At 42.7% G+C, this 27956-nt stretch overlaps 1 protein-coding gene across 3 annotated transcripts in view; it reads right to left on the bottom strand.

Moving 5' to 3' along the window:
* Positions 1-2020: 2020 nt before the first annotated feature.
* Positions 2021-27956, bottom strand: part of Stx7 (syntaxin 7) — a 39673-nt gene continuing 13737 nt past the window's right edge. For all 3 annotated transcript variants that reach the window (NM_001358563.1, XM_006512801.4, NM_016797.5), the window contains exons 3-10: positions 13747-13816; positions 11772-11865; positions 10919-11056; positions 10067-10119; positions 9368-9464; positions 8141-8213; positions 5913-5995; positions 2021-3354 (exon numbers count right to left, since the gene is read on the bottom strand). In NM_001358563.1, coding sequence (NP_001345492.1) covers positions 3262-3354; positions 5913-5995; positions 8141-8213; positions 9368-9464; positions 10067-10119; positions 10919-11056; positions 11772-11865; positions 13747-13816 — 701 coding nt within the window. In that variant the 3' untranslated portion in view covers positions 2021-3261. The remainder of the gene's footprint in view (positions 3355-5912; positions 5996-8140; positions 8214-9367; positions 9465-10066; positions 10120-10918; positions 11057-11771; positions 11866-13746; positions 13817-27956) is intronic.

Raw genomic sequence — 27956 nt, 5'->3', positions numbered from 1 at the left:
ATGCCCATTCTCTCTGGGAAACACTTCCCTATAACCAGAGGGAACAGTTACTCAGACTATCAACTGTTCTGCAAAACCGTATCTTTGCCATATTTTAATAACCTACGTGCCTAATGTTAAGACTACCGTTCAATCTAAGAGGCCAGTTAATCTCAGTCCTGTCTGAGAACACAAGGCACTCGGTGAGGGGATTCCTTTGGTTTGAACCAGATGCAGACATAGTCAAAAAAGCTTCCTGTTTCATTTTCCAGTGCAGAGATATGATGTGTAAGAGCTGGAGGATGAAGAGGAATGCCATGCACAATGCTGTCTTCTGGATATGAAACGCACATCACACTCATGAACTCCCAGTTCCCGGGAACGTCTGCATGAGATCACACCGGCCGAACTTCTGGCACGGGTGCAGTGGAGGAGCGCCACCTCCTGCCTCTTACTGAGAAGCTAGTGGCAGGTTATAGTTGCTTGGGGTGGGGGTAATCACTTTAAGGATGTGGTCATGGGTAGAATTCCCATGCCCTCACAGGTAGCTTCACACCCAAGCACATATAAACAGCACTAACTAATCTTAGTGAGCTATAAAAAAACCTAAAATGAATAATAAAAAAAACCCATAAAGTTGGGAAGGAATTGTGGAAGAGGATGTGGGAAGAGTCAGAGAAGGTGATAAAGGGTAAATATGATCACAGTTCATTGTCCAGTGCGTGATATTCTCAATATTAAAGAAAAATTTAAAACATTTCAGAGCAATTCTAAAACTGAATTGAGGAAAAGCTTAAGCTTTATTTTTCTCATTTAGCAATTCCCTTGTTTTACATTTAAATATTGTCAATAAAAGTCAGTTTCATGTTCTAAATATCTTTGTGAACATTTCCTCAAATTAAAGCTTTTTAAAAGAATACAGCAACTAAAGTTCCTGTCATAGATCAATGGCCAGTGGACCAGGCAAAATAATAATTTAAGTTCCAATTTTAAGTAAAGTTGCTAAGTTACGCCCCGATTTTTGAAAGAGCTCTGCTGTTGTGGGGCATCCACTATGAAGAGAACAGGAACAAATGGGTGTGGTCCCACGAGGATTAACTGCCTTGGGAGCACAGAGCCATTTAACAGATGCCACTGAGACTCTCCTCCAGCTAGGAGATGGCAGCACACTGTTTGACACACAAGCTACAGGGGCAGGTGGAAGAGAAGACCTTGTGGGAGCCGGCCTGGCAGGCTGGCACTCATCTGGAAGCATGTGTATACATTGCTCCTGACCACCCATGAAAACAGTAGGAGCCGGGCACCAGAAAACTTCAGTGTTCCAGACCCCCACAAAAATGGTTTCTGTGAGAACAACCCATTCGTCACTCTAAAATTAAACATGTTAACCAGTGATCCAGAAATATGTGGGGGCTAGAGAGATGGCTCGGCGGTCAAGAGCACCGACTACTCTTCCAGAGGTTCTGAGTTCAATTCCCAGCAACCACATGGTGGCTCACAACCATCTGTAATGGGTTCTAGTGTCCTCTTCTGGTCTGAAGACAGCTACAATGTGTATATGTATATATATCTTAAAAGAAGAAGAAGAAGGAGGAGGAGGAGGAGGAGGAGGAGAAGAAGGAGAAGGAGAAGGAGGAGAAGAAGGAGAAGAAGGAGGAGAAAAAGGAGAAGGAGGAGGAGGAGAAGGAGAAGGAGAAGAAGAAGGAGGAGGAGGAGGAGAAGGAGGAGGAGGAGAAGAAGGAGAAGGAGAAGGAGGAGAAGAAGGAGAAGGAGGAGAAAAAGGAGAAGGAGGAGGAGGAGAAGGAGAAGGAGAAGGAGAAGAAGAAGGAGGAGGAGGAGGAGAAGGAAGAGAAGAAGAAAAAGAAGAAGAAGAAGAGGAGGAGGAAGAGGAACTCTAAGAAATAATATTTAAAAAAAAACAAAAAAAACAAAAAACAAAACCTCCCAGCAGAAATATGTGGAATGTCCCACCATGGTGCATAGTCAGCAGCAAATGTCTGGGAAGCCTGGGCTCCAGGGAAAGAGTTCTTGGGACTCAGAATTAGCAGACATCTCCAGAATCATCTTTATTCTGCTTGCAAAGATACAATTATTTTGTTAATATTTCACTTGTTCCCATTTAAAGGTTTCAGAGCCACATTAAACAGTGCCATCATTAGCAAACTGCTGTGTAAGAACATTATAAAACACAAATGATAAACTAAGATAACCCCTCTTACAGCATTCATATTAGTGCATTAAAACATTGATTCAAAAAAGACAAGTGTGTTCATTGGCAGACGTCTGATTCCTATTTGAATGAAGAATAATAAAAAAATGGCATCTAAATAAACTCTAAAACTTAAGTGTCAAAAACTAAATATAAAATGAAATCCCAAATCTGTAACTATGGGAACATTACTTTGTGAAGACAGGACCCAAAGATACAGGCCTAAGAAGTGTTCCATGGCGCACGAGGGAAGGTATAATGGCCACAAAGCCAGACCATATGGTGAAAGTGGTTCAGTGCAGTAAGAGACTGGAATCTTTAGCATCTGAACAGAATAGATGCAGGTATGGACCTTTCAGCCACTTCCTCCAACTTTCACTGAACAATACAGTAACTAAGCTTTCTTTAGTATGCATTGGATTAAACAGTCCATAATGTTAAAAACAACCTATCCTTACTGTCTTTACTAGGTAATCCACAGCAAATGCATATATACATACACATCAGGAAAAGATTCACTGATTTTATTCAGAGACGAAAACAACAATCCAATAATGAAAGAGCAATAACGATCTGCACTGCTGTGGACCACAGCGGATAAAACATCCCACAAACAGTTATGTTAAGGGTTTCCTATTGAGAACATTTACTGGACAAATGAAATTTAAACTTGGGCTTTCTTTTTAAATAAGATAATGCAATCATGTTACACATGTTACACAGTTACAGAGGTGCAGGCAGAGTATACACGCCAATCAAATAATTCCCAAAACTCAGTCAAAAAGTTACAATAAATAAATTACAAATGAAAGGCATATACAACGTGAGCAAAACCTAACAGTTGTTGAACTAAAAAGCAGGGAAGCTGTGCCAGTAAGGGTGTTTAGAAAAGCCTTGGGTATTAGAAAATATCAGACTGAATCCAAAAAGAATCCCCCCACCCTAGTAAAAATGGCAAAGTATGGAACCATCATTTTACACAACAGCCTCAAGATAACGATAAGAGAAAGTGATCGCAAGAATCTGCCTGCATCGCTCAGACAGCATCATGCAGTCGTCCACGCCCTCGGGGCTCAGCCTTTCAGTCCCCATACGATGAGACAGATGATCACGATTCCGACCACGAGGATAAAAATGATAATGCAGAGAGTTTTCCTGGATTTGCGCTGCGGAAGCAAGAAGACGACACGGTGAGTACGTCAGTGAGGGGATGCCACAGCAGCTGAACACCACCCAGTGAACTTGGGGAACAATTTGGAGACCTCATATTTGGGGCTGAGATTCTTCTTCTAAAAAACCTTTACAACACACACGGTGGTGTTTTTTCAAAAAATATTTTTCTTGAAGTAATGCTATAATTCAAGGGGCAATGTTTTAATTGCTGGTAGTTCTCCTGGGAGTATGGTTGAACTTGAGAAAGAAGAAATCAGTGGCTGGAGAGATGGCTCAGTGGTTGAGAGCACTGACTACACTCTTCCAGAGGACCCAGGCTCAATTCCCTGTACCCGAATGGCAGCTCACACCTTCCTGTAGCTCAAGCATGTGGTACACAGACAAACGCCAATACACACTGTCGGGACATGGTGCAGGAATGGAGCCATGTCAGGGGAACTCGGAGTGCTTTCGAGAAAATGCCAAGAAAACAAGAACCTCAGTTGCTTCAAAAACACGCAACTAGTTGTTCTTGGAATGTGTTTCTGTGCCCCTCCCAGGTAGAGTGGATAGGAGTGAGTTTACCTTAGATTATTCATTACAACTAGGTATTGTTATTTGTTTGTGTGCTACTATGGAAAAACGCATGTTTACATTTGGCTTCTCCTTGAGACTGTACACTTTACTCATGTGACTCTTCTTAACCCTGAGTATAAATTGTCTGATGCTCTGAATAAAGTTGGCTACTGCATGAGATTTTATGAGTCTGTCTCATGCTTAAGCTCTATTCTTCCAGGTCTAACTACCTTTAGAGCAGACACACACATAAAATAAGTAAATAAAAATGTTTAGAAAAGAAAGAAGAAACTGTGTTAGGTATATCTATTGTTCAGTGGCAAAGCATTTGCTGGTATGCAAGGTCCTGGGTTAGATTCCCTGTTCTCCCTCAATCCCCAATAATGCAAAGGAAGACAGAAAGAAATAAAAGTTACCAGCTATGTGGTAGACTGAGAATACCTAGAAATGAAACAAAGAATAGCCCCATAAAGTGTCAGTGTTACAAGCTGCCAAGTGCACAGTGGCTCACCTGATGAATGGCGCTAACATGAAAGTAAAAAGCAGCTGAAAAATATCTAAGAAGTTACAGGATTGTAGTCAAGATTCAAGACAGTGGTAATTATGAAGGACAACAAAATCCGATGTTTTTAGAGGGGAATCAAATGATGTGTTATGATGTTCAGAATCTTCAAAAGAGTCTAACCTTGCTCTTACTGAGCAAAGGTCTGCACACCGTGCAATCATTAGTAATTCACAGCCGTAACATCTGTATAGTACCTGAAGCATGACTCATACTTCACAGATATATAGAGTCTCCACACATTAATGACATTCCCTTGAGAAATAAATTTGTATCGACTGAAGGGTCTGCTACATGTTGACATACTATGCAGTGATTAATGACACTCCCAGATAATGTAGTTTCAGAGACTTTGAAGAGACATTTCTAGTGTGAGGACCTTTGTTACGTCAGCCTGGCAAGAGGAAAGAGAAAGTGGGCTGGGTGATGGTGAGGCACCCCTTTAATGCCTGCACTTGGGCAACCGGGGCAGATAGGTTTCTGAGTTTGATGCTAGCATGGTCTACATGGTGAGTTCCAGGAGAGCCAGGGCTGTGTAGATACTGTTTTGAAAAACCATTTAAAAAAGAAAAGTCACAGGGAAGGAAGGGAAATGGAGGGGAACAGACCACTCAAGAGGTCTCTCCATGTGCTGTCACATCATAAACCATCATGGATGCAGAGGAACACTAGAATTCTTAAACGCGTGGATTTGTTTTCCAATGAAAGACACGGGCACTGGTTGCCATCCATACATCTGGGATCGTATGTGTCAATACCTAGTGATCTCTGCTATTCTGTAAAGCCAGCCCTCATTGAATCCTCCAGAATCCCGAGCATTGTACCTCAGTCCATAGAATCCATCTTTATGCTCATTAAACCCTCCCTCCCTAGGCCCTTGTCCTGAGCTCTGCTCATCTGTCAAGAGAACCCATGCTTATTCATGTAAAGGTCACACGTGCTTTGCTAAAGAGATGCTCTTCAGTGTAGCCACGCCTAAAGCTCTGTTGAGATAACTGTCCAAGGAATCACTTTTATCCAAATGCTGTCCATTTTTACTGTATCTAAATATATGAAGAACACATTGCTTGGTGTCAGACTGCAGAAGTTTTTGACCCAGCATCAGCCATGGCCATGTCGTGCTGACTCAAGTTCCACTTTTAGCTTATCCATATAGCTTCCTTACCAGCTACGATGCTTGCAGGAACCCCCACAAGAAGTAAAGCCTGTAGTAGTAATCTCTTGCAAGCTTCATGACTTTCTATCTCTGTGGATCACCCTGAGAAAACAGACTGACTGGCAGTTCAAATTGACTGGCTTGTTTCTGACCACTGCCACTACTAACTTTCCACATAATTCTAACAGTAGCATACACAGCTACTTCAAACTGGTTATATACTTGTATCTTAAGTCAAAACTCCAAGTGATAAGGAACTGTATTACTGTTCATGTTACCTGATAGTCTGCCGCTCTTGACAGCTGCTGGTTTGCCTGTTGAACGTGAACTTCCGCACTTTCTACATTGGCTTCTATGCTGTCTTTAAAATAAAATGCACGCACACAGCACTGTTAAACACATTTGATGCTCTGGTAATAAATCACTAAACTTCATGCAGCAGACATTTAAGGAAAAGACACAACCCAACCAATATACGAATATATAGACCTTCTCCAGTTCTACCTGGACACAACACAGTCCTGTCACTTTGCAGCTACTGAATCAGCGGCAGCACAAGCACCTGCCGCTTTCTAACCACAGAGGTTTCACTGTCTCAAGATCAAAGTGCAAAACAAACTGAGCCCCTTCTGCCCAGTCCCAAAGGCTTTCATCATCACATCGAAAAAAACCCACCTCAGCTTCTCAAAAATGGCGTCTCCCCAAGAGCAATGGATGAGCCCACTCAACCTTGGTCCTTCCTATGTTGATTTAATCAAAATGTCCTGCCAGTCCTAGGGGTCTGTCGGCTTTGTGTGTATTTCTGTAAGGGCAGCTTCCCTCCAGTCATTCACATACATGCAGTGTGCTACCTACTTTGCGTGGTGCAGTGGTCAACTTCACTGTAAGAATCTGGTAGCATTCTGGTTTCTTCCTTCTTCTAGCTACAGAGAGGTGTAAACCTCACCCAGGGCCCACAGGCCTTTGCAGCCCTCCTTTCCACTCTGTTCTAACCTGAGGGTAGAACTGACACTGGTTTACAGGACCAGAGATCTCATCTCTTCCTCCTCCCTGCAGACTCTCAAAGGCCACTGTGTCACAGTTGCCAATCAATCCTTCCTCTGCAGCAGACACTCAAAGATCTCATGGCTTCTTCATTTCTTGGCTATCTTGGCTCCTGACGCAGCGATGGTCTTTTCTACACTTCTCTAGGTGTCAGAGCTGGTGTCTGCATTCTGCAGTAGCAGAACCTTCTAACTACACCTTGGTCTTTCTATAAACTGACCACACATGTCTGATGTGCACATACTTGTAAACACGCGTGTGGAGGTTGAAGTTGACATCAGGTGTCTTCCTTAGATGTCTTCCTCACTACTTTTTGACACCGAGCCTCTCACTGAATCTAGAGCTCATTAATTCAGCGAGACTAATCGGCTAGTGAGCTCCAGGGATACCTGTGCTTCTGCCTCTTCAGTTCTCCGATTAGGCCGAGGGTAGCATGTGCCCACACTCAGTCTTTTTATGGAGATGCTAGAGATCTGAACTCAGGTCCTCATAGCTTGTGTATCAACCTGTTTTATTAACTGAGGCATCTCTCCAGCCCTACCATAGTGTGTGTGTGTGTGTGTGTGTGTGTGTGTGTGTGTGTGTGTGTGTGTGTGTGCAAGTTGTGTACATGCACATGTATGCACTGTGGATGTGCAAATATGTATGACTATGGCATATGTATGTGTGGTGTATGTGCACATGTGTTATTTGGGTACCTGCATCTGTGTGCACAGAGGCCACAGGAGGATGCCAGGTGTCCTGATTCACTACTCTCTACTTTATTCCTTTGAGACATGGTCTCTGTGGACCTGATGCCAGGCAAGGAACAAACCTCAAAGATCTAGTCTTGGCACTTGATAGTTCTGGGGTTAGGAACACGTGTTGCCACGGCCAGCTCTCTTTTCCCAGGTGTCTGATCTCAGCCTCAGCTTACACAACAAGAGCTCTTACCCACTGCACTCTCCCTCCAGCTCCCATACTTTTACTTTTTAATGATCTCATCTATTACACACTTCCACAGTCACATTCCAAACCTAAAGCTTTAATGCCACAGGTCTCAATCCTTTAGCACCTAAATGAGCTATATTAATCTATCAAAAACTATTTGGTAATTGGTAGAACAAATGACCAGGAAAATAGCTATTTCCCACAAAACAAGACAGTGCACACACAATTACAAATATCATGAGATCCTCCAGTCCTATTTGGATAAAAATGAAAAGCCAGCACTGGAAGTAGGTTGCGATGCCACGTGGGGCCTTATGTTCCACCATGAGGAGCCACTGACTACACTCAGAGCTTCTGAAGCAAGCAGAGCGTCCTTCCATCAGCAGGAATGCGAACAGAGGCAAGGGTAGCAGCCTGCCAGCTGCAGACTACAGAAACGGAAAGCAAGAGGGTACTCTTGATGGAGAAAGCTGCTGCAGGTGAACTGCAGGTCGCTTACTCCCACCTCACAGGCCACAGCAGCCGTACATACCAATCATATCGCCTTGTTCATGAATCATCATCCCCAAGTCTTTAAATATTTCATTAATGTCCATAATATCAGCCTAAGACAAAAAAACACACACATTATTATGTATTGTTAGAAACATGGCCCCCATTCCTCCAATGGGGAAATTCAAAAGAAAAGAAACAAACAAATTTACACCCTCACACATATATAAGCATGCATTTAGAAGTAATATATACATTTTAGGAATATCTGAAAAATACACTACTGTAAACAATTCTAACCTAACATCCTCTGGATGGCTTCTAGTTGTCCAAAGTAAATCTGTGACATCCACTACCTCAAGTGACAGAAACTGAGGAAGGCCATGCAGTGCTAAGGTCGACCTGACAATTTCTCTTGTCATAATCAATACTTGGCTAGAAGAATATGTATATTCCTGTATTTCAATAAAAATCTACCCATCAGCTTGACAATTACAATGAATAAAACCTGTATAAATTTAAAGCCTTGTATTAATAAATTTGAATATCTAGTAGATCATAGTGAAACTATAAATATCATTAATGTGTAAACAGATTACAAATTTACTGGATAAAGAAATTGTAACTTTATTTTCCTCAATATATACCTATTCCCTGACTAAAGACTCTTTTTTGCAAGTGTGTAAGGATGTTTGTATATCTATCATGGCCTTAGCTTCCCCATCTGTAAAATGTCAATGATAATGACATATTTAGTAAGTTTAAAGAGCTTTTGTGAGGAAGGAATAAACAAATTCAGTTATCACGGTGCCTTGTCACATGGAAGACCGTCGGTCAACTATAGTCACTGGTAGCTATCACTAGCCCACTTTTAGGAGCAGGGTCAGTTCAACAGAACTACAATTTAACTAATCCTTCATCTCTGTGAGGTGGTAGACACACTAAGAAAATTACAGTTCTCTTAATGCTACTGCCAAAGTCCCCCTCGTGGAGGGATGGTGTGGATATATTTCAGGATGCTGCCCAGGCTCTTTAGGAGGGCATTTATTTCTAGAGTGGAGCTTTCTCAATACTAAAGAGAACTCTGGGTGATTAACAATGTGGGAGGAATGGCTTCTTCTCATTCTAGTACCAACAGCATCATTTCTTACACAGGAGTTATTCTAAATTCTACACTAGAAACTTCACCAAACTGCCAGATGTTTATAGAGTTTTCTTCTCTAGCGTTCTCCAGGTATGTGAACTGGCACGGCCTTCTAAGGCTTACTTCCAGCTGCCTGATTGAAGACTCTCTCTCATGAATGAGTCGGAGGTCATCCTCTGTGATTTCTTCATCTTGGACCTGCACTTGAGGCTGTGTTTGGCTATAAAAACAAACAGAAATAAAACTTACTTACTAAAGACACTCTTACGAAAACTGGATAGTTTGATCTTTAAGATCAGAATATTGTTCATTTATAAAGGTGCTAAAATAAGTAGCCATGGTGGTACGTGCCTATAATCCCAGTTCTCATTGGGTAAGGAACTTAACACCAGTCCTGGCTACATGGTGAATCCCAGGCTAGCCGGGATAACACAGTGAGATCCCATCTCCAAAAAGCCTCAATAAATAAAGAAAAACTTCTAGGTATAAATAGACATTTTATCCAAATTTACTCTATTTTCATTCTACTCATGGTTTCAGCTTATATTGCTTTTGATTTACTTATTAAAAGTCATACTTGGTAAATTCATATAAGAATATTTTGTTCTTAAAAGTAAGAAAATAAGTTTATTAACAGGATCTATTTATATATTACATAATAAATAGTTTATAAATATTTACATTTCCACAAATCTACTATTTCACTTATAAATAATAGACTACTCATGCTATAATAAAAGGTTTCATTCTGCATCATGGACTATAATATGTAAAACCTCAAAAGTTATGTTTGATTTACAAGGCAGTTTTCTTATTTCTTACCTTTCCCAGGATACAAGATTCTTTTCTTTTGAGCTGTCTTCAGGAAAACCACCCTGAATAATTTAGTTGGAGGACAGAAAGAAAGCAAGAATAAGAAAAAGTAACAAAACACTCACATTTTCCCTGAAGACAGCCTATCTGTGTTTTATATATGTGTTCAGGTGTGTGTGCATACAAGTGTGTGCATACCTATGTGCATGTGCATACATTTGGGTGTATATATGTGCATGTGAGCATGTGTATGTACATGTACATATATTTGGGTGTGTGTATTTGAGCATATGTATGGGTGTGTGCACGTGTATGCATATATGGGTATACATGTGTGTGTGTGAATACATATGGGTGTATGCACACATGTGCAATGGGAGCAGGGGAAACTAAGTCCTTGTTCTAATTTTCAAGGTCAACTGCAAATGCAATGTCAAAATAATATCTTAGGCTGACAAGGAGGGAATTCACTGATTCACTATTTACAAGGCCCCAAATAATAATTACCATTCAGCTCATACTTAATGTCATTGTGGGACCTGAGCATTAAAGAATGAAACATCAACTAGTGGCAACTCCTGAGAGACTTAAAACTGGATTAACTCAAGTCCACATTAGAGCATCCATTCCCTGATCCGTTCCAGGGTTTTCTGTGTTTATGGAGTCTGTGCTCTGCTACTGTTGCATGAGGGGTAACGACAGCAATACACAACAATACACTTAATACACAACAATGGGCTTCTTAAAACCCAAGGAGAGATCATTAAAAACAGTCACAGATTTAAGAGCGCTACCGGGCTCTACGACATCACACATCGGGATGCTGCGAGAACCGTGCTTTCAGCCATTCTCAGTACCTACCGATACCCTGGAGCTGGCTCGCACTCGAGCAACGAACTCTTTCTCTCTCTCAGCAGCCTGCCTCTGGGCCTTCTGGAAGTTTGTCAGCGATGTGGTGAACTCTGCCACTAATCGGTCTTTCTGTATCTTTCTCTGACGCTAGACGGACGAGAGAGAAGCGTGGCGGAAGTAAATCAGCCTGAGAAGCTTGCTAGAACCCACAGTGCTTGCTTCACTGTCTGACTCCATTGGGCCCTGAAAACTGTCACTCACTCTCCAGCCACAGTAACCCTCGGATGGCCTCTCACGCACATTTCCTGGCACTTGTATTTTGATCGTAAGACAGAAGGCCAACTCTGCAGGACCTCTGCCTTAGGCTTTCTTAGCTGCTGATAAGTCGGTTGTGGTGTTAAGGTTAATTTTAAGTAATACCATTTTTAGGAAAATAAAACCTATACCTCATAACTTGTAGTAAGTAAGCAAGCAGATAACTGTGTTCCCAGGAGCATCGTGAGTGTGTGCATGCTTGGGTGGGGGTGCGGAGGTGGGGGTGAGGGTGGGGAAGGTGGGGGTGAGGGGTAGGAGAGTGGGGGAGCAGTCCTGCAAAGCCAGGAAGCAATTACACAGGAGGCATTTTCTCAGCGTACACTTAATTATGGGTCAGGGCAACGACATGGAAATAATTTCTGCTTTATGGAAGCACATGATACTACCTGAACCACTAAATATAGTTTTGTGTACTGTAACTAATCTCAAATACAATCATTTTTTTGGCTGCCTCACTTCCTTTGTAGAATCCCAGTTCAAAGATCCGACCATGCATTTAATTTCTCTCACATCCAGTACATCAAGACTCACACCTGAAACTGCATACCTGCTCACTGGGGGTGGTGGGCAGAGAGCCAAACTCTTTAATGTACTTATCGGTTTCTTTCGCAAGTTGGTTAGTATACTGCTGCTTCTGCTGCCTAAAGTGAAAAGGGAAAATAATAATAATAATAATAATAATAATAATAATAATAATAATAAAGCAAAATCAGAAAGCAAAGGTGTGTATAGCCAAAGAAAAGCTCTACACCACCTGTACCAACCCTGGTAAATGGTTGCAGAAAAGCTAGTTTCGTCGAAGTATTTATTTCAACAACAAACTGTAAAAGTACTCATAGTTTTTTGAACTGGCTGTCAAGTTCTTCTGCTAAACCAAATCTTTAGGTTCTAGGTTTTGGAAGATACTAAGAAATATGACATAGGAGGGTCTTCATTCACCCAGAGTACCCAAGCCTAGAGAAATGAATACGAATTGGTGTTACCTATCAGTCAACGTCATCAGCTATACATGTAGAGGGCTGGAGTGAGAAGGGCTGTGCTCAGGATAGCGCTGGCTGGCTGTTCCTTTATATCCAAGGGACTGAAAGTATGGACAGCTGTTATCTGTGTCTCCTCTGGGAGGACATCCGAGAAGGAAAGACTATTTGTCTTTGTCCAGTCCTCAGGCCTGAGGTATATATGCAGGCCGTATTTCCTTATGTGAACACTTACACTCTCAAACACTTACAAATATGGAAGGGAAGGCCAGTAGTACAGACTAGCCAGTAGTTAAACGTGAAGTGGGAAACCTAACAGGACTTCCTTATAAATAGATCTGAATACAAAAAAAGGGGGTAAATTAAACCTATACCTGAGTTTTCCTAGATACAGAGAAAAATATACAAATTTCAATAAAAAACTGAATATTCAACAATATAATCTTGAATTAGAGGAATGCTTAGAAATGACACCAGGCCTCCCCTGTACACTTCTTACTGCACACGTGGACAGTCAGTGGGACTCACAGTAACAAAGTGCTCAGATGGAGATGTCTATATAGAGCTAGTGAGGAAACTAAGAACCAGCTCACAGCTCTACACAGCACATGCCCCTGCTTAGACAGGCTTTCCTAACTCTCAAAGTTCTCAAAAGGGAACCTGCATGATCATGTCTGCGAATTCAGAACTTCCAGCATTAATTCTACCAAAATAATGTCGCTACTTATTACGAACTTGCATTGAATTGTATTTCAATGAGTGACGGTGTAGTAACTATGATTTAAAAGCATCTCTTTTATTATAGAAAAATAAAATATAAACCACAGGTAACTACAAATACTTCAAATGGTACTTCTAAAAACCGTGAGTTTTGGCATAACTTTTCATATCTTTTTGTACTTTTGTTTTAGTGAATTGCAATATGTTCATGATGTTTAGTGTGTGTATGCATGAGTGTGTACATGTGTATGTGACCATGCATGCATGACTGGAAATTGTGAGACAAAGTCTTGCCGAGTAGCACAGGCTGGTCTGGAACTTACTCCACCTCTCAGCTACGGCCCTGGAGTTGCCGTCATGAGCTGCCATATGTGCACTGCTTCACTTTGCACACACGCTAAGCAGCTGCTACTTGCTTTCTGAAGTTCTCACTGTGCACATTTTCTGGTTTAGTTCTGTTTTGTTTGAGGAGGATAGTTCATAACATTGAACATATACTGGGTTGAAACCAACAAAAAAGCAAGAAATAAATCATATATATATATGAAGCTCTAAGTCCAAATCTTCAAAAGCCACCGAAAATCTATTTTAAAACTAATAGGAATGTAAAATACATAATTTTGCCTTGATAGAGTGAGCCAGATTCTTAAAGGAGAAACCTACCACCTGTGTACACTAGATCAGCCAAGTTTCATATAGCAGGGCACTGGTACCAGAGAAAGCTCACTACATTTCCATCAATGTTTCCAATAGAAAGCCACTACGGATGCAGCAGAGAAGTCTGCATGGCTGCTCTTCTCTCTGTCGTAGGAAACAATGACTTACAGCTGTTGCCTCAGTTCCGGTGAGTCTTGAGGTGTTCCAAGTTGATTCAGAGTCCTTTGTATTTCCACGGCTATCATAATAAGAAATTAACGAATAACTGTTATAAAAGCTATAGCCACATAAAATGCTACACTAGAATCAATTAGGTAATTACATGAGTAAAAGAAAGAAAAACAAAACTGTGGGGATAATAACAATATCTGGAAAAAAAGAAAGAAAAAGTAAATGGTTTATTAATGTCTAATTGACAGACTGATTTTTCCAAGAGCAAACCGTGTGGAAAGTTGACCTGTGAAACTGCGCTCATGACCCAAAATGGCCGTCTCTTTCCTATGCTACAAGGACTGTGATATAAGTAATACATAGAAAATGTACTTGAGTCTACTGGCATAAAAGTTATTGAACAATAAATAGCTGTGGAAATCATATATTTTGTTTTAATATAAAGCACACGATACAGCTTTAGATGAGAAATGCATATCAGAATTAGAAAAATTATGTTCAGTCATCTGTGAGAGAACCGACAAGAGACGGTGTAAGGAACACATGGCCCCAGAAGGCACTTTCCTGGCGCTGCAAAGCTACCTGCTGCTGCGGACCCGGACCGTGCCCACGGCCCTGGATAACTATGAACACCAAACCATAGAAAGCATGTTGCGTGTGTGTGTGTGTGTGTGTGTGTGTGTGTACACGAGTGAGGTCCCATTTCGCCATTTACTTGGTTATTGCTGTTATGAATAAATAAGCTGTTAGAACCTTTCCTCCAAGTTCGAGGATTTACTTTCCGCCTCTGTTATTAACCCCGATTCAATTTGCAAGGGACAGTTAATTAAAATATGTCAAAATCTCAAGGTATTCCTGGGAGACAATGTTTAAGAGACAATGTTTCCATTGATTAAAAACTCAAAGTCAGCGCCAACATGGGACAAAGTGGCATTAGGAAGTGTATGGCACGGTGTGGATGAAAAGTCCCTACAGTCCTTACATAGTTTACTTCCAAAATGTTTCACCTGAGTTTAAAATCATGAGGAAGAACTGGACCAATCTAGACAGTGGGATTATCTACAAGACAACCAGTCTGGACTTGTAAAACTGGCAGTGATACACTGACTTCACGTGATGAGACCTTTCACAGCCCAGTGGGACCAAGGACCCAGGGGTTCAGACACTGTGGTCACCAAAGACTGCTCCTTGCCTTATTCTGATGTAGACTGAAGATATACACTCCTGGGAGTATGCGAAATGGAAACTCACTTTATTAAAGAGAAAACAGACAAGTAAGAAATTAAGGAGAAAGCAAGAGAGGCTTCGGAGAGAGGAGGAGGCCTTTGAGCCTCCTTTTCTAGAGTTTTTACGTGGCTATGGCAGAGTGCACAAAGGCTGGGGTACCCGTTGAGACTGGTGACTTCTCGAGGCTATCAATAGCAATTGAGAGCCAGAACACACTATGCGTATCCCCTGGCCCAACCAGATTGATGACCATGCCCTGTCCATTGGCTACCCACCTGGTTAGGAGATACTGAAGTCCCCTCTGACCATCTCTCATTTATGCTTTGCTAAGCTACTGGCCTTGTCTGGCTGTGTGCTGTCACTTTGGAGACTTGGATTTCTAATTCCATACTTAGAAACAGAGTTAAATGACCAGTTTACCCACTAGACACTACAAGCAGAAAGTAAGCCCTTCACAGCCAAGGACCAGAACTATTCTGTATCCATTGTTGTGCACACAAGATTTACCATACTGTTATTGCTGACATTCAGTAGATCTCTCTATAGCACAACAACTTTTTTTAAAGCCCTAGAGAGATAAAACATTTATATAATAAATTGCATGCATTTATAAAACATAAGGCCAAAGCAGAAGGTGAGTTTAAAGTAGCTAAGTGCTCAATTGTAATTAATTCACCCATTCAGTAATTACTGGCCATCTACTGAGGGCCAGACACAGTAGGAGGTTTTGGACATGAATATCATTTCTGCAATGTTCTTTTACTCGAGTAGGTGTGTACTTGAAGATCAAATAAATCACTGAGTATTGGATAAAGGGCTAGGGATACATAAATCTGAAATTACCAAGTCCATTTCTATCTATCTATCTATCTATCTATCTATCCATCTATCTATCTATCTATCCATCCATCCATCCACCTCCCCATCCATCTATCGAAATTGAGTCAACCCCATTTTACAAAGATGTTGACAGCCACAGGGAGTAACTGAAGTCTAAGAAACTCTATTTAATAAAGGTGCTAGGACTAAAAGAGTGATTTCCTGGCTTTCAAAACAGTTATTCTTTCAGTGTGGTAGCACACTGAAAAAGGTGATTTCATGTTTTGAGTGTGTGACCAACAGGGACAAAAGTCAAGAAGCTATGGAAAGAGGCTAGGTGGAGGCCGTGTGCACCCAGCACTCTGAGTACGGGGTGCTGAAGCCCGCTCCATGCAGGTGAAACTGGCCTGCTATTGTTCCCTAAGGTGCTGTGAACCTAACAAACTTCTAGAGACATGACTTTACGTATCACCATCACTACCACCCTGTACCAAGGCCATCCATGGCCTGATGAGGCCAGGATCTGGAGCTGTACCATTACGGGTATTAAATACAGATTAAACACAAACCACAAGGTGAGGGGTTTACAGGAACTCCTGCATTGCCTCCAAAGTATTTGCTATTTGAGGCTTTAATGAAAAAGCTGACTTATCCCTGCTGTGAATTATTAAATATTACTAAACTCTGAATTCGAAAGCCCACTCAGCCCTGAGGTGCTAAGAACTCCTAGGTAACTATGTCTGCTTGGAATAAATACTCAACAGTGCTGCTGCCTTTCCACAGATGCTGCCTGAGCGCCAAGCTGGGTTCCTGTAGTTTCAGAAGGTGTGTGTTACCAGGGCTTGAGAAGTCAGGCTTGAGCAGGTTATTCTAAGTCCTTACTGTAAGCTAGGAGCTGGATTACAGTCACTCTTTGATAATCTGCCCCATCCCTGCTGGGCTCCATTTCAGTTTATAGTCTGGAAGGTGTTCTGAGCTCACAGGACAGTCATATTCTATTTCAACTGGAAGAACTTCAACTAAAGAAAAACATGATGCATAAATATTAACTAATACTTTTCAACTTTCAAAAGGAATTCTAGAAATTTCTAATTTACTACACAGAGGAAAGCGTAAGTCAAGACTTCTATGAGAATGAAATACATAAGCTGCTTTCGCTATCATTGGCCAACTTTTACTGTTGCATCATTAACTTCAGGGATGGGGATTTATGAAATATAATTTTTAACAAAAATATGACAGTATTTTCAACACATCCACCCCAAAGGGCTTTCTCTTCCATCAAAAAGTTAGTTTTTGCAGTCTTTTCCTGCTAAGTAAGTGTGTGTATGCTGCCCTCTAGTGGACTGGGGCATGAATAGTGTATGTACTTTTTAGTCATAGGATTGCAGGTACACTGGATGGGGCCTATATAGAGTTGCAGCTCAGGGACTGTGGAATTCTTGCAAATGTTTGACAAGTGAGTGCATCAGGCCGTTGGGGAGCACAGAACCGGCCCTAGCCCACATAAAGCACCTTCAATTAACTTCCCAAACAGCCAAAGGAAGAATTCGCTACCATCTTTTAGCAGAAAAATTTTCTGTCACTGAATCTGCAATAACAGAGTGGCAGTGTGTCAGAGATAAAACGACTGGTGAGACCCTGGTGCGATGCTAGTGCTCCGACTCAGGCTTCACTCCCAGAGGACAAGCAAGTCAGTGCCTACCAGGAAAGGACGCCAGCAAGGGCACTGAGTCAGCCAGGCTTGGAAACTCGATTCCACTTCCTGCTGCTTACTCTGCATTTACAGCACTGCTCCAGCCACAGCTGCCTGACAGTCTCTCACACAGAAACCACCTAATTCCCAGTTGTCATTAACTTAGCGGGAAGTGGCTTGAACTGGGGACAGTGTAAGCCATCAAATGGGCAAACAGAAGCAAGCAGTTTGTTTTTTTCTCTTACGAGTAAACAGTAAGAATATCCTTATAAACTGTTGTGACTCATGTTTAAGAAGAATTCAGTAGTAGCAATGTCCTCGCTAGTTTCATATCAATTTGACACAACCTAGAAGGACTTGGGAAGAGGGACTCTCGATTGAGAAAATGCCTTCATAAGTTCAGGCTGTATGCAAGCACATGGTGCAACAGTATTTAATGTGCTAGTTGGTCCTGTGCTCCATATGAAAGCAGGCTGAGCAAGTCATGAGGAGAAAGCCAGTAAACAGCGCTCCTCCACGGCCTCTCCATCAGCTCCAGCCTGCGGGTTCCCGCCTGGTTTGAGTTTCTACCTTGGCTTTCCAAAATGGACGGTGACCCAGGACATGTAAATCAATACAGCCTTTCTTCTCCGAGCTGCCTTTGGTCATGGTGTTTTGTCACAGCAATGCTTACCTTAACTAAGACAACAGTCTACAATGTACTGCCTGAGTCGGCAGTAATGATAACGATAGCACGAGAGTTACATCTTAATTAGAAGAGCCAAGACTCGGCTAGTGCCTACCAGTGGCATGGACATTGCAGCTGCATACTAGAGACAAGATTGAAACAGGAGGAGACAAAGGTTGAATGTTTAAAGACTTGAATCTTCCCTCACCTATCAGTTCCTTCCTGAGTTACAGAGTAGTTTAGAATATTTGAAAGAAAGGACTCTGGAAGTGGCCTGGGTCCTCTAGAATGATGCATAACAAGTACTAGTAAGTTTGGGAGCCGAAAGCAGACTCAGTGTGGAGCATGAGGTGCAGAGAACAGGGAATGCTCACTTAAAGTCCTGTTAGCCTTAAGGGAAAAAGTCAAGTGAACTTGGCCTATTTAATATCAATAAAACTGTACTCTGGCTTCAAATAGAAAAGTCTTCTGGAGACCACAAAACCAGCTGCTGAAAACAGTGGCCTCTTTTTGAAGTGTTTTATCTCTTGTCCTGTCTTGTGACTTCAGCAGAAAAGAGTTTATCTTCTGGGACAATTCAAGCCCTGAGTACACTATAGAGACCATTTTCTGGGGGAGTGGAGAGAGATGGCCCAGTCCCTAGCTGCCAGCACTCTGCTGCCCAGACAGATCACCCTTTGTCTGTAAAGCAATTGGGTCTAGAACATGTCTAGGTTTCTCATCAGCATTAAGTCACCAAAGTAGCAGCTTACTGCTACACTAGAATAATAGAGGGTAGTTCTGTTCTTAACCATAACGCACAGAAAAGTGCCCTCTTCGACTGGATTTCCAGGTGAGCGGAACAAGACAGGCAGTGCCTCTTATTAGGGATGCTCTGTGTACCGGCTAGTTTGTGTCAACTTGACACAGCTGGAGTTATCACAGAGAAAGGAGCTTCAGTTGAGGAAATGCCTCCATGAGATCCAACTGTAAGGCATTTTCTCAATTAGTGATCAAGGGGGAAAGGCCCCTTGTGGGTGGGACCATCTCGGGGCTGGTAGTTTTGGGTTCTATAAGACAGCAGGCTAAGCAAGCCAGGGGAAGCAAGCCAGTAAAGAACATCCCTCCATGGCCTCTGCATCAGCTCCTGCTTCCTGCCCTGCTTGAGTTCCAGTCCTGACTTCCTTGGTGATGAACAGCAGTATGGAAGTGTAAGCTGAATAAACCCTTTCCTCCCCAACTTGCTTTTTGGTCATGATGTTTGTGCAGGAATAGAAACCCTGACTAAGACAAATTGGTACCAGCATAGTGGGGTATTCCTGTGACAACCTGACCATGTTTTGGGGAGGACTGTGGAAGGACTTTGGAACTTTGGGCTTGAAGATCCATTAATTGTTAAGAGCTCTGTCAGATGTTGTGTAGGAGCTTGGAAGATAATGTTGAGAACAGTGCAGAAGATGGAGGTCTGGCTTGTAAATTTCAGAGGGAAAATTAAAGACTCTTTTCAGGGCCATTGCTATTCTGATTGGGAAGATTCTGTGGTTTTGGTTAGCTGGGGTGAGGAATCTGCTGTGATTAACAAGATACCAGAACTACTAAAGTGAAACTTTTGCATTACTGGGACTATTGATGCTGGTTAGCTGGAGCTAAGAAATTAGCGGTGATTAAGAAGAGACAAGCATCGTTGAGGTGACATCTTCTGGGAAGTGTTTTCTGAAAGCACAAAGAGGCTGTGTTCCAGAGATAGCCAAGGTTGTACTCCTGCTGCAGCGGGACTTGGTAATGTGTAAGAGTCACCCAGGTGGTACTGGTTTTGAAGGCATGAAGGGGTCATGCAGAGCAGCTGAGGCTCGGCACTGTGAGAGACTATGGAAGGCCATTCACGCAGAGCAGCTGAGGCTCGGCACTGTGAGAGACTATGGAAGGCCATTGGTGAAGGTGCAGCCTCAGTTGCAATTGATGGCCTAGGACTGAAGGGGTCATGCAGTGTTTTGGAGATGCCAATACCATAAGATGACCACCAAGAGTAGCAGCAGTGGAGTACAGGCATCTGGAGCCTAGAAGACGACGTATGTGCTACAAAGGGCATGGCTAGAGAAGTGACCCAAGCCCTTGGAGGAGCCCAGAAGATTGTGAGTTGTGTCCCAGACATTGGATGGTTAGAGATTGATTTTTGCTTTTAATTGTGACTGTGCCCTGATATTTTCCCTCTTGAAGGAAGAAACTATTTTAGTGGAGCCCACAGTTAAGAGACTTTTAATTGTAAAAAGACTTTGGATTTTAAAAGATATTGGACATTTTAAAGGGATTGACTTTTAATATGTAAAGACTGTGGGACTTTTAAAGTTATTTAGATCTTGGGGATGAATAAGAAATTAAGGGTTGAAGCTTACCAGTGATGTGATTGTGAGTCAAGTTGACAAGGGGTCAATTGTACTGGCTAGTTTTGTGTCAACTTGACACAGCTGGAGTTATCACAGAGAAAGGAGCTTCAGTTGAGGAAATGCCTCCATGAGATACAACTGTAAGGCATTTTCTCAATTAGTGATCAAGGGGGAAAGGCCCCTTGTGGATGGGACCATCTCGGGGCTGGTAGTTTTGGGTTCTATAAGAGAGCAGGCTAAGCAAGCCAGGGGAAGCAAGCCAGTAAAGAACATCCCTCCATGGATCTGCATCAGCTCCTGCTTCCTGATCTGCTTGAGTTCCAGTCCTGACTTCCTTGGTGATGAACAGCAGTATGGAAGTGTAAGCTGAATAAACCCTTTCCTCCCCAACTTGCTTTTTGGTCATGATGTTTGTACAGGAATAGAAACCCTGACTAAGACACTCTGTGTCCCCACTTTAATACATGCACTGCCGGGCTGCTCTGTTCTCGGGTGGACTGCTGAGTTGTTCTGTGAGGTCCTGGTCTCTGCAGAGTGGAACTTCAAATCAACAGAGTTGGACTGGGCTGGAGTGGGGCGGGGCTGTCCTACACCTTGAAGTAGCCCAGAGCTCCTGATATCTGATTGCTCATGATATCATATCTCCAGCTTCTCTCTCCTCTTTACCTCCCCCTGCCACAACACACACACACACACATACAAACACACACACACACATACATACATACACACACACACACACACACACACCAGTCATTCTGCTTGAAGGTAGCAGGGGACAAGCCATATGAACTCAAGTATTTATGGCAATGGTTTCCAAACACTCCTTTACCTCTGTTCCAACTTCTGATCTGTGCTCACTGCCAAAACACCACTCATGAGAGTCACTAACGATAGACGTGTGGTTTCTTTAAGCAGGCAGCAGAAGCTTGACTTGGAGTCCTTTCCTCCCTCCCCTCCACATGTGTGATGCACAGAACCGGGGCATGGGGCCGAGACTTGGAGATTTTGTATAGATTATATTTTCAGAGCTATTAAAAATCCTGTAAGATTGGGTAGCCGTGAATGAAAGAAACAGGAATAAGCCAGGTGGGCAACCACAGAGAATGCCCAGTCAGGTAAGGGAAGCAGAGCTGTGAATGTCACTCACAGAACTTTGCTATGAATGGAGCACTCGTAATCCATAATCCAAAACAAAACAAAAAATGTTCCAAATTGAAAACTTTTGAGCATCTACATAGTGACACGGCAGAAAGCTGCATGCTATGAATTTTTCCTGTACAAAGTCACTCTGGAACCATTGTATACACTGTCTTTAGCCCACAGGTTCAAGGTAGACATGCAACACAATTAAGTTTCAACCTGAAAGAGGAAGAGGAAGAAAGAGGGAGATCCAGACTTGCTGGATCTTGCTGGGCAGTTAAAGTCCTGGGCAAGTGGCCAAGGCAGGAGGGTAGAGGAGATCTGAACATAAATGGATGGCAAAGTATTCCCTAAAGGGAGAGAGGCAGCTTGGAAAGAGCTGTCTAGTATCTTGGGACCCTTATATATGACAGAGTGATCAAGACTGAGGAAAATCCTCTAATCCTGAGAAGCAAAGGAGGAGGGACTTAAGCATCCGGGACATAGGCACAAACTAGAACAAAGTTCTTGAGCAGGGTGGGGACATGGTCACTTTCTTTTCCACAGGCCAACCTGCTGCCTGGAAAATCAAATTCACCCCACAGAATGTCGAAGAAGCACTTTGATTACACATAAGATCCTACACATGAAAAGGAAGGTCACAAGAGGACTAGGAGAGCTAGCCAAGTAATAAACACTAAAAAGGTTAAGGTGATAGCCACTGGGGGAACAAGGGAAGCGGCAAATTCTAAAATGAGGTCTGGGGGCGGCTGGGGTACCAGAAAGAACCAATGTGCAGGAAGTGCCAAAATCATCTCCTCCATCCAGAGTGGCTTGGCATATTCTGGTGTCTCTGCCACACTCGCCTCTTTTGATATCCATATTTCTTGGCTGACTCTTATCTTGCTTGCCCAGACTCCTGTCTTAATTCCTGTTGATTTCAACACACAAGTGTGCCATTGTGCCTCCTCCATAGCTCCAGCGCTGTGCCAGGCTCCTCACTTACAGCCATCCTGTGCGTCCACCTCCCCCTAGCATGCTGACTTCATGTGCCTCCTCGGCATCAGCCCTGCCTCTTCTCACCTTCCTCTTCCGTGACCACCTGACGGAATGCACACTCCACCGTCTGTCACTGTATCTGCTCTCTCTTGCACACATCCGCCAGCTTAACTATCTCTGACACATCTCCGACCATGCTCCCTCTGCCTCTGCACTGCCACTGTGAACCTCTGCCCCAAACCTTGTTCTAACCATGGTAAAGGGCTGTCTATACTGGGACTGGCCCCCTCCTCGTCTCTAATAACTCAAGGGAGCTGCCATCTGAACAGCTCACCCTATGGCTTTCCCCATTCAAAACATTCCCAGATACTGCAAGGCTCATTCTACAAATCCTTTCAGTGATGAGTTCAACTATCATCTCAGCCACGAAGTCCTCAGCGTGCCTCCCTGGCCCTCAGGTACCCCCTTGTACGGGCCATCCCTCTCCAGCTCACAGCATGCTTTTGTTGTTTGGTCAACTCAGTCTTTCCTTTTAACTCACTTTCACCATATCCTTTTCTCTCTAAGGTTGACTCTACAGATGCAAACATTGCCGTTGTGTTGTACTCACTGGCAGGATTCTAGCATCCAGACTCTCTAGCACACCACAGATACTTCATAAATTGGGGCAAGTTGCACAGACACACAAGTTACACTCTCATACAATATGACATAATCTAAATGCATACTATTATATGAATCAGAGTCTTCGGAGATCTGACACAAACCTCACCCAACTGTATAAACTTGGGCAAGTGACTTAAGCATTCCAAAACTAAATTTTCATCTGATAGACTCGATGACAAAATCTGATAAGAACATTTTAAAAAATACACAATGGTTAATTTTAGGTAGAGAATATACAATTTTATTTATTTTTGTTTTTATATTTATTTATTTTAATTTAATTTTATGTGTAATTCATTTTTTACACTCCATATTCCATTCCCCGCCCCTCCCCATCCACACTGACTGCTCCACATCCCACACCTCCTCCCAACCCTACCCCGTCTCCACGTGGACGCTCCCAACCCCCATCCCTCCTGACCTCTAAACTCCCTGGGGCCTCCAGTCTCTTGAGGGTTCGGTGCATCATCTCTGAATGGACACAGACCCTGCAGTTCTCTACTGTATGTGTGTTGGGGGGCCTCATATCAGCTGGTGTATGCTGTCTGTTTGGCGGTCTACTGTTTGAGAGATCTCGGGGGTCCAGATTAATTGAGACTTCTGGTCCTCCTACAGAACCAGAATATTCAGTTTTAAAGAGAGAGCTACAACTTTCTAGGTTAACGTTAGGGAGATGGCTCGGTGGGTAGAATGTTTGCCACACAGGCTTGAGACCCTGAATTCAGATCGCTAGAACACATGCATGCACAGCAAGCACCGTATCCATGCATCTATATTCCCGTTGCTCCCATGCCAGGGTGGGAGGCTGAGACAGGAGGCTCCACACAAGTTCACTGGGCAGCTACATAACACAGCATAAACACTGTCCTAAGTGAACTAGCTGGAAGGTGGCAAGGACTGGTTTCTGAGGTTGTTGTCCTTTGACTTCTACGCTATGGGACATATGACTGTACATACATACATAAATAAAGACACACACATACACACACAATCATATACATATCATGCACACACAAAATTTTAAAAATTAAAAAATAAAATACTCGATTAAGACAGCAGTCACAATTGCATGTGCTATAATTGCATGTGCTCTTAGCACTCTGGAGGCTGATGGATTACAAATTCAAGACCAACAAAGGCCATACAGCAGGAATCACAAACACCGAAAGAGTTTAGGTACCTTCCAGAAAGACAATGTAACTAAGATCACGGGGATGTTTCCTGCAGAGCTGCTTCCCACCTGTGCCTGCAGAAAGGTAACACTGAGTTCTCAGTAAACAGGACTTTCCGAATGGCTCTCTCACTCCTAAGCGGAGAACAATGGTTCATGGGCTGCAAGCAGCTGCAGCCAGCCAGCCCTCGGTGATGTCTGTGGGTGTTCTCTTTGACTTCAAAGGGGATGAAGACAACCCTCCCCCGCAGAAGTTAAATGGTCACAACTCTGATCACAAACACATTACTACCTCAGCCGTGGTTTCTTCACCGATCTTGGTAACAGTAATATTGAGGGAAGACTATAGACAATAAACACACCAAAGCAGAACACAGTTCATGTCCTATGTGAATTCTTCCAAAGTAACTAAAAGTATCAACTACTTTTAAAAAAGGAACTCTGGTATACACATGCAGGGCAGTTACTCTGTAATGAAAAGTGCTGCTCAGGAATGGCTACAGAACAAACAGGCAAGGGATTTCATAAAGAACTCAAAGAGATGTATTGTCAAAATAATTCCAGGAAACAAAAACTAGTCAGCTTCAAGCAACCAAATACATGTAGGACCATTGCCCAACTAACCACAAACTGTAATTTCATAAAAGGGAAGCAACACTGTGATCCAACCAATCCCTGTGCATAGATTTTGTTCATGGTAAATAAGGCTAAAAGTAACTGTGATTATTTATCTGAATGTAGCCTGCTGTGTTCACATGGGGATGCTGGCATATGGACTGCATCACTTTATCCATGTAGATCTCTAAGCATGCATTCTGGAAACAGGATAGGTGCCAAGATCCCCGGCTCATAAACAAACATTCAGTCTTCAGATAAAATTTTCATGAATAAAGGGTGGTGAATATATTGATGTTAACACCCACTAATGGAATACATGAAGCTAGCAGGTGCAGGAGAAAAGGTAAATCATAAAAAATACCCTTTGCATATTATAACCTCATGCTCTTAATTTTTTTTTTAATACTTTGGTGACTGAGGCATTCAAACCTTTCTCTCAAAGATTAACATTTTAATGGGGGAACACAGGGCGGAAATCGTAATTAAATTTTTATTTTTCTGATAAAAGGCATTATAAAATGAAAGCAAGATGATGAGAAAATGATTATAAAGAATAGCCAAGTAAGACATCCCTTAGATAAATGTACTGAGGTCACCTGAATACACAAAAGGGTAATACACATGCGGCTGCTTGCAGCCCATGAACCATTGTTCTCCCCTTAGGAGTGGGAGAGCCATTCGGAAAGTCCTACTGAGCCTGTTTACGGAGAACTCAGTGTTACCTTTCTGCAGGCACAGGTGGGAAGCGGGTTCCAAGGCCCTGAGGTGTGAAAGGGTCAGCCCAAGAAGCCTCAGGAAGAACCTGAGGTGGGCAGTGGGGGAGGCAGGTTGGATGCGGGTGTGAACAGCACAAGGCTCACACTTCCTTGCAAGGGCCAAGAGAGTCACAGATGAATTGAAATCTGGGTGTGACGTGTGCTCATGCATTAAAAATCTGCCTTGTTGTCACTGTGGAGAAGATAAGAGGGCAAGAAAGGGGGCAGAGAGGACAATGTGGAGGCTGCTGTCATCTGAAGTAGTAAGAACAGTGTGGACCCGGTGGCCACAAAAGGAGAGAAGGGACCAGCGGGCTGTGCACTTCTGTGCACTTCGACTGGATCCAGGCAGGGGAGTTTCCCAGATCACAAGGCAGGACAGGAACCAAAGGGAAGAGAGTTCACGCTCAGGGCATGAGCCGGCAGATGATTCACACACAGGCAAGAGAGAGAGTTCCAGGAAGCACCTCGGCCACTGATTAAGACTGGTGTATGAAGTGAGAAGAGTATACTCCCACCGCCAAGAGCAGACACTCTACCCCATAGGGCAAGTCACCATAGAAACCAGAACTGCCCTTCTCACTGAGATTCCCCCAGGAGAAATACTCTCTCTCCTACCTGTATCTGGACTGCGTCAACAGTTGGACATGAGAAAATTATAATACCAGAACTGTGGGTACTCCAGGGGGTAAATAATGTCAGCCATCTATTTTCAGATGTGACAGCAGATCTGCTCACTTCTGGGGACTGGAGTCCTTTTTACAGAAAAGCCTGCTGTGATGCCAAAGAGAAAAGTCCAAATACTCGCTTCCCTTTTGTGCACTCATGTGTTCAGAGGCAAAAATGGACGTCTCTTCACTAGACCAGAACGCACTTCCCCCCAGAACAACAAGATGACCTATAGTTTAAAAACTATTTTTATTGATCCTTTGAGGATTTCAGACAATAAATTTTGACTAGACTCACTCCCTCAGTTCCTCCCAGAACCAACTTAAGAACCCCCTCAGAACCTTGCAGGCCCAGAGCTAAACAGAGATTCTTATTAACAAACAGGGACAGTGAGTGTGAAGTAAGAACAGTTACTGCACTGCATGGAGACAATGTGGGTCTTTTAGACAGACAGACAGATGATTCAACATAAAACATGCTTCTGTTATCTTCTTCTAACATTTATAGCAAAGGCTCAAGCTTTTACCGAGTATCTTCCCAGAGAGCTCCAGAAAACATACACAGAAAAGCACATTTAATATTATTATACAAGCTTTAGCAGAAATGTCTACACTCAAATTCTGATGGGAAGATTTTTTTTCTTTTTCTAGTTATTTGCTGTTTATTTTGTGTGCACGAATGTTTAGCCTATATGTGTGTGTGTATATATGTATGTATGTATGTATGTATGTATGTATGCAGGTATGTATGTGTACCATGTGCCCAGGGTGGGCAGATGAGGGTGTCACATCCCTTGGAACTGGAGTTACAGATGTTTGTAAGTCACCTTGTAGATGCTGGGGACTAAATCCCACTCTCTGCAAGCAACCTCTCCAGCCCCACAACAAGAAGATTTTGTTACCAATGTATATGATTAGTTTGTTTACAGAAAGTTCTTAGCCACCTTAGAGTCTCCTTAAAAACAAAGAATACTTAAATGCCAGAATTTTCTTATTGGAAATGTTATTCTTTGGCAATCTCACACTTGTATGTAATGACTATGGCTGCTCTCTCTTCCCCTTCCCCTTCCCTCTGCCTTGCCAGCCACACTTCTTTACAAATCTTCCCACACCCATTCCTTTTTGTTTGGTCCCACAGAATGTAACTAGGCCCATCTGTTTGACCCTGGGTTTGTAACTACCCATTAATGGCAGAGAGTTCACTAGAACAACTATGTATGGATTTTTTTTTTTTTTAGTCAAATACTGTTTCACAGTTAACTGTTCTAAATTCTATTTATTAATTTTCTTCAATTCTTAATTCAGTTAATTCACTGCATGGCTCACTCTTGAAACATTTATGTCAATAACTCCCATCTTCTAGTATCAGAAAATACCTCCTAATCCTGGTGGTACTCTAGCCTAGTGCTTCTCAACCTGCGGGTGTCACCCCTGTG

Source organism: Mus musculus, chromosome 10 (genome assembly GCF_000001635.26).
Source record: "Mus musculus strain C57BL/6J chromosome 10, GRCm38.p6 C57BL/6J".
NCBI classification, from domain to species: domain Eukaryota; kingdom Metazoa; phylum Chordata; class Mammalia; order Rodentia; family Muridae; genus Mus; species Mus musculus.
The sequence above is the reverse complement of the archived record's forward strand: the minus strand, read 5'-3'. Positions and strand labels throughout refer to the sequence as shown.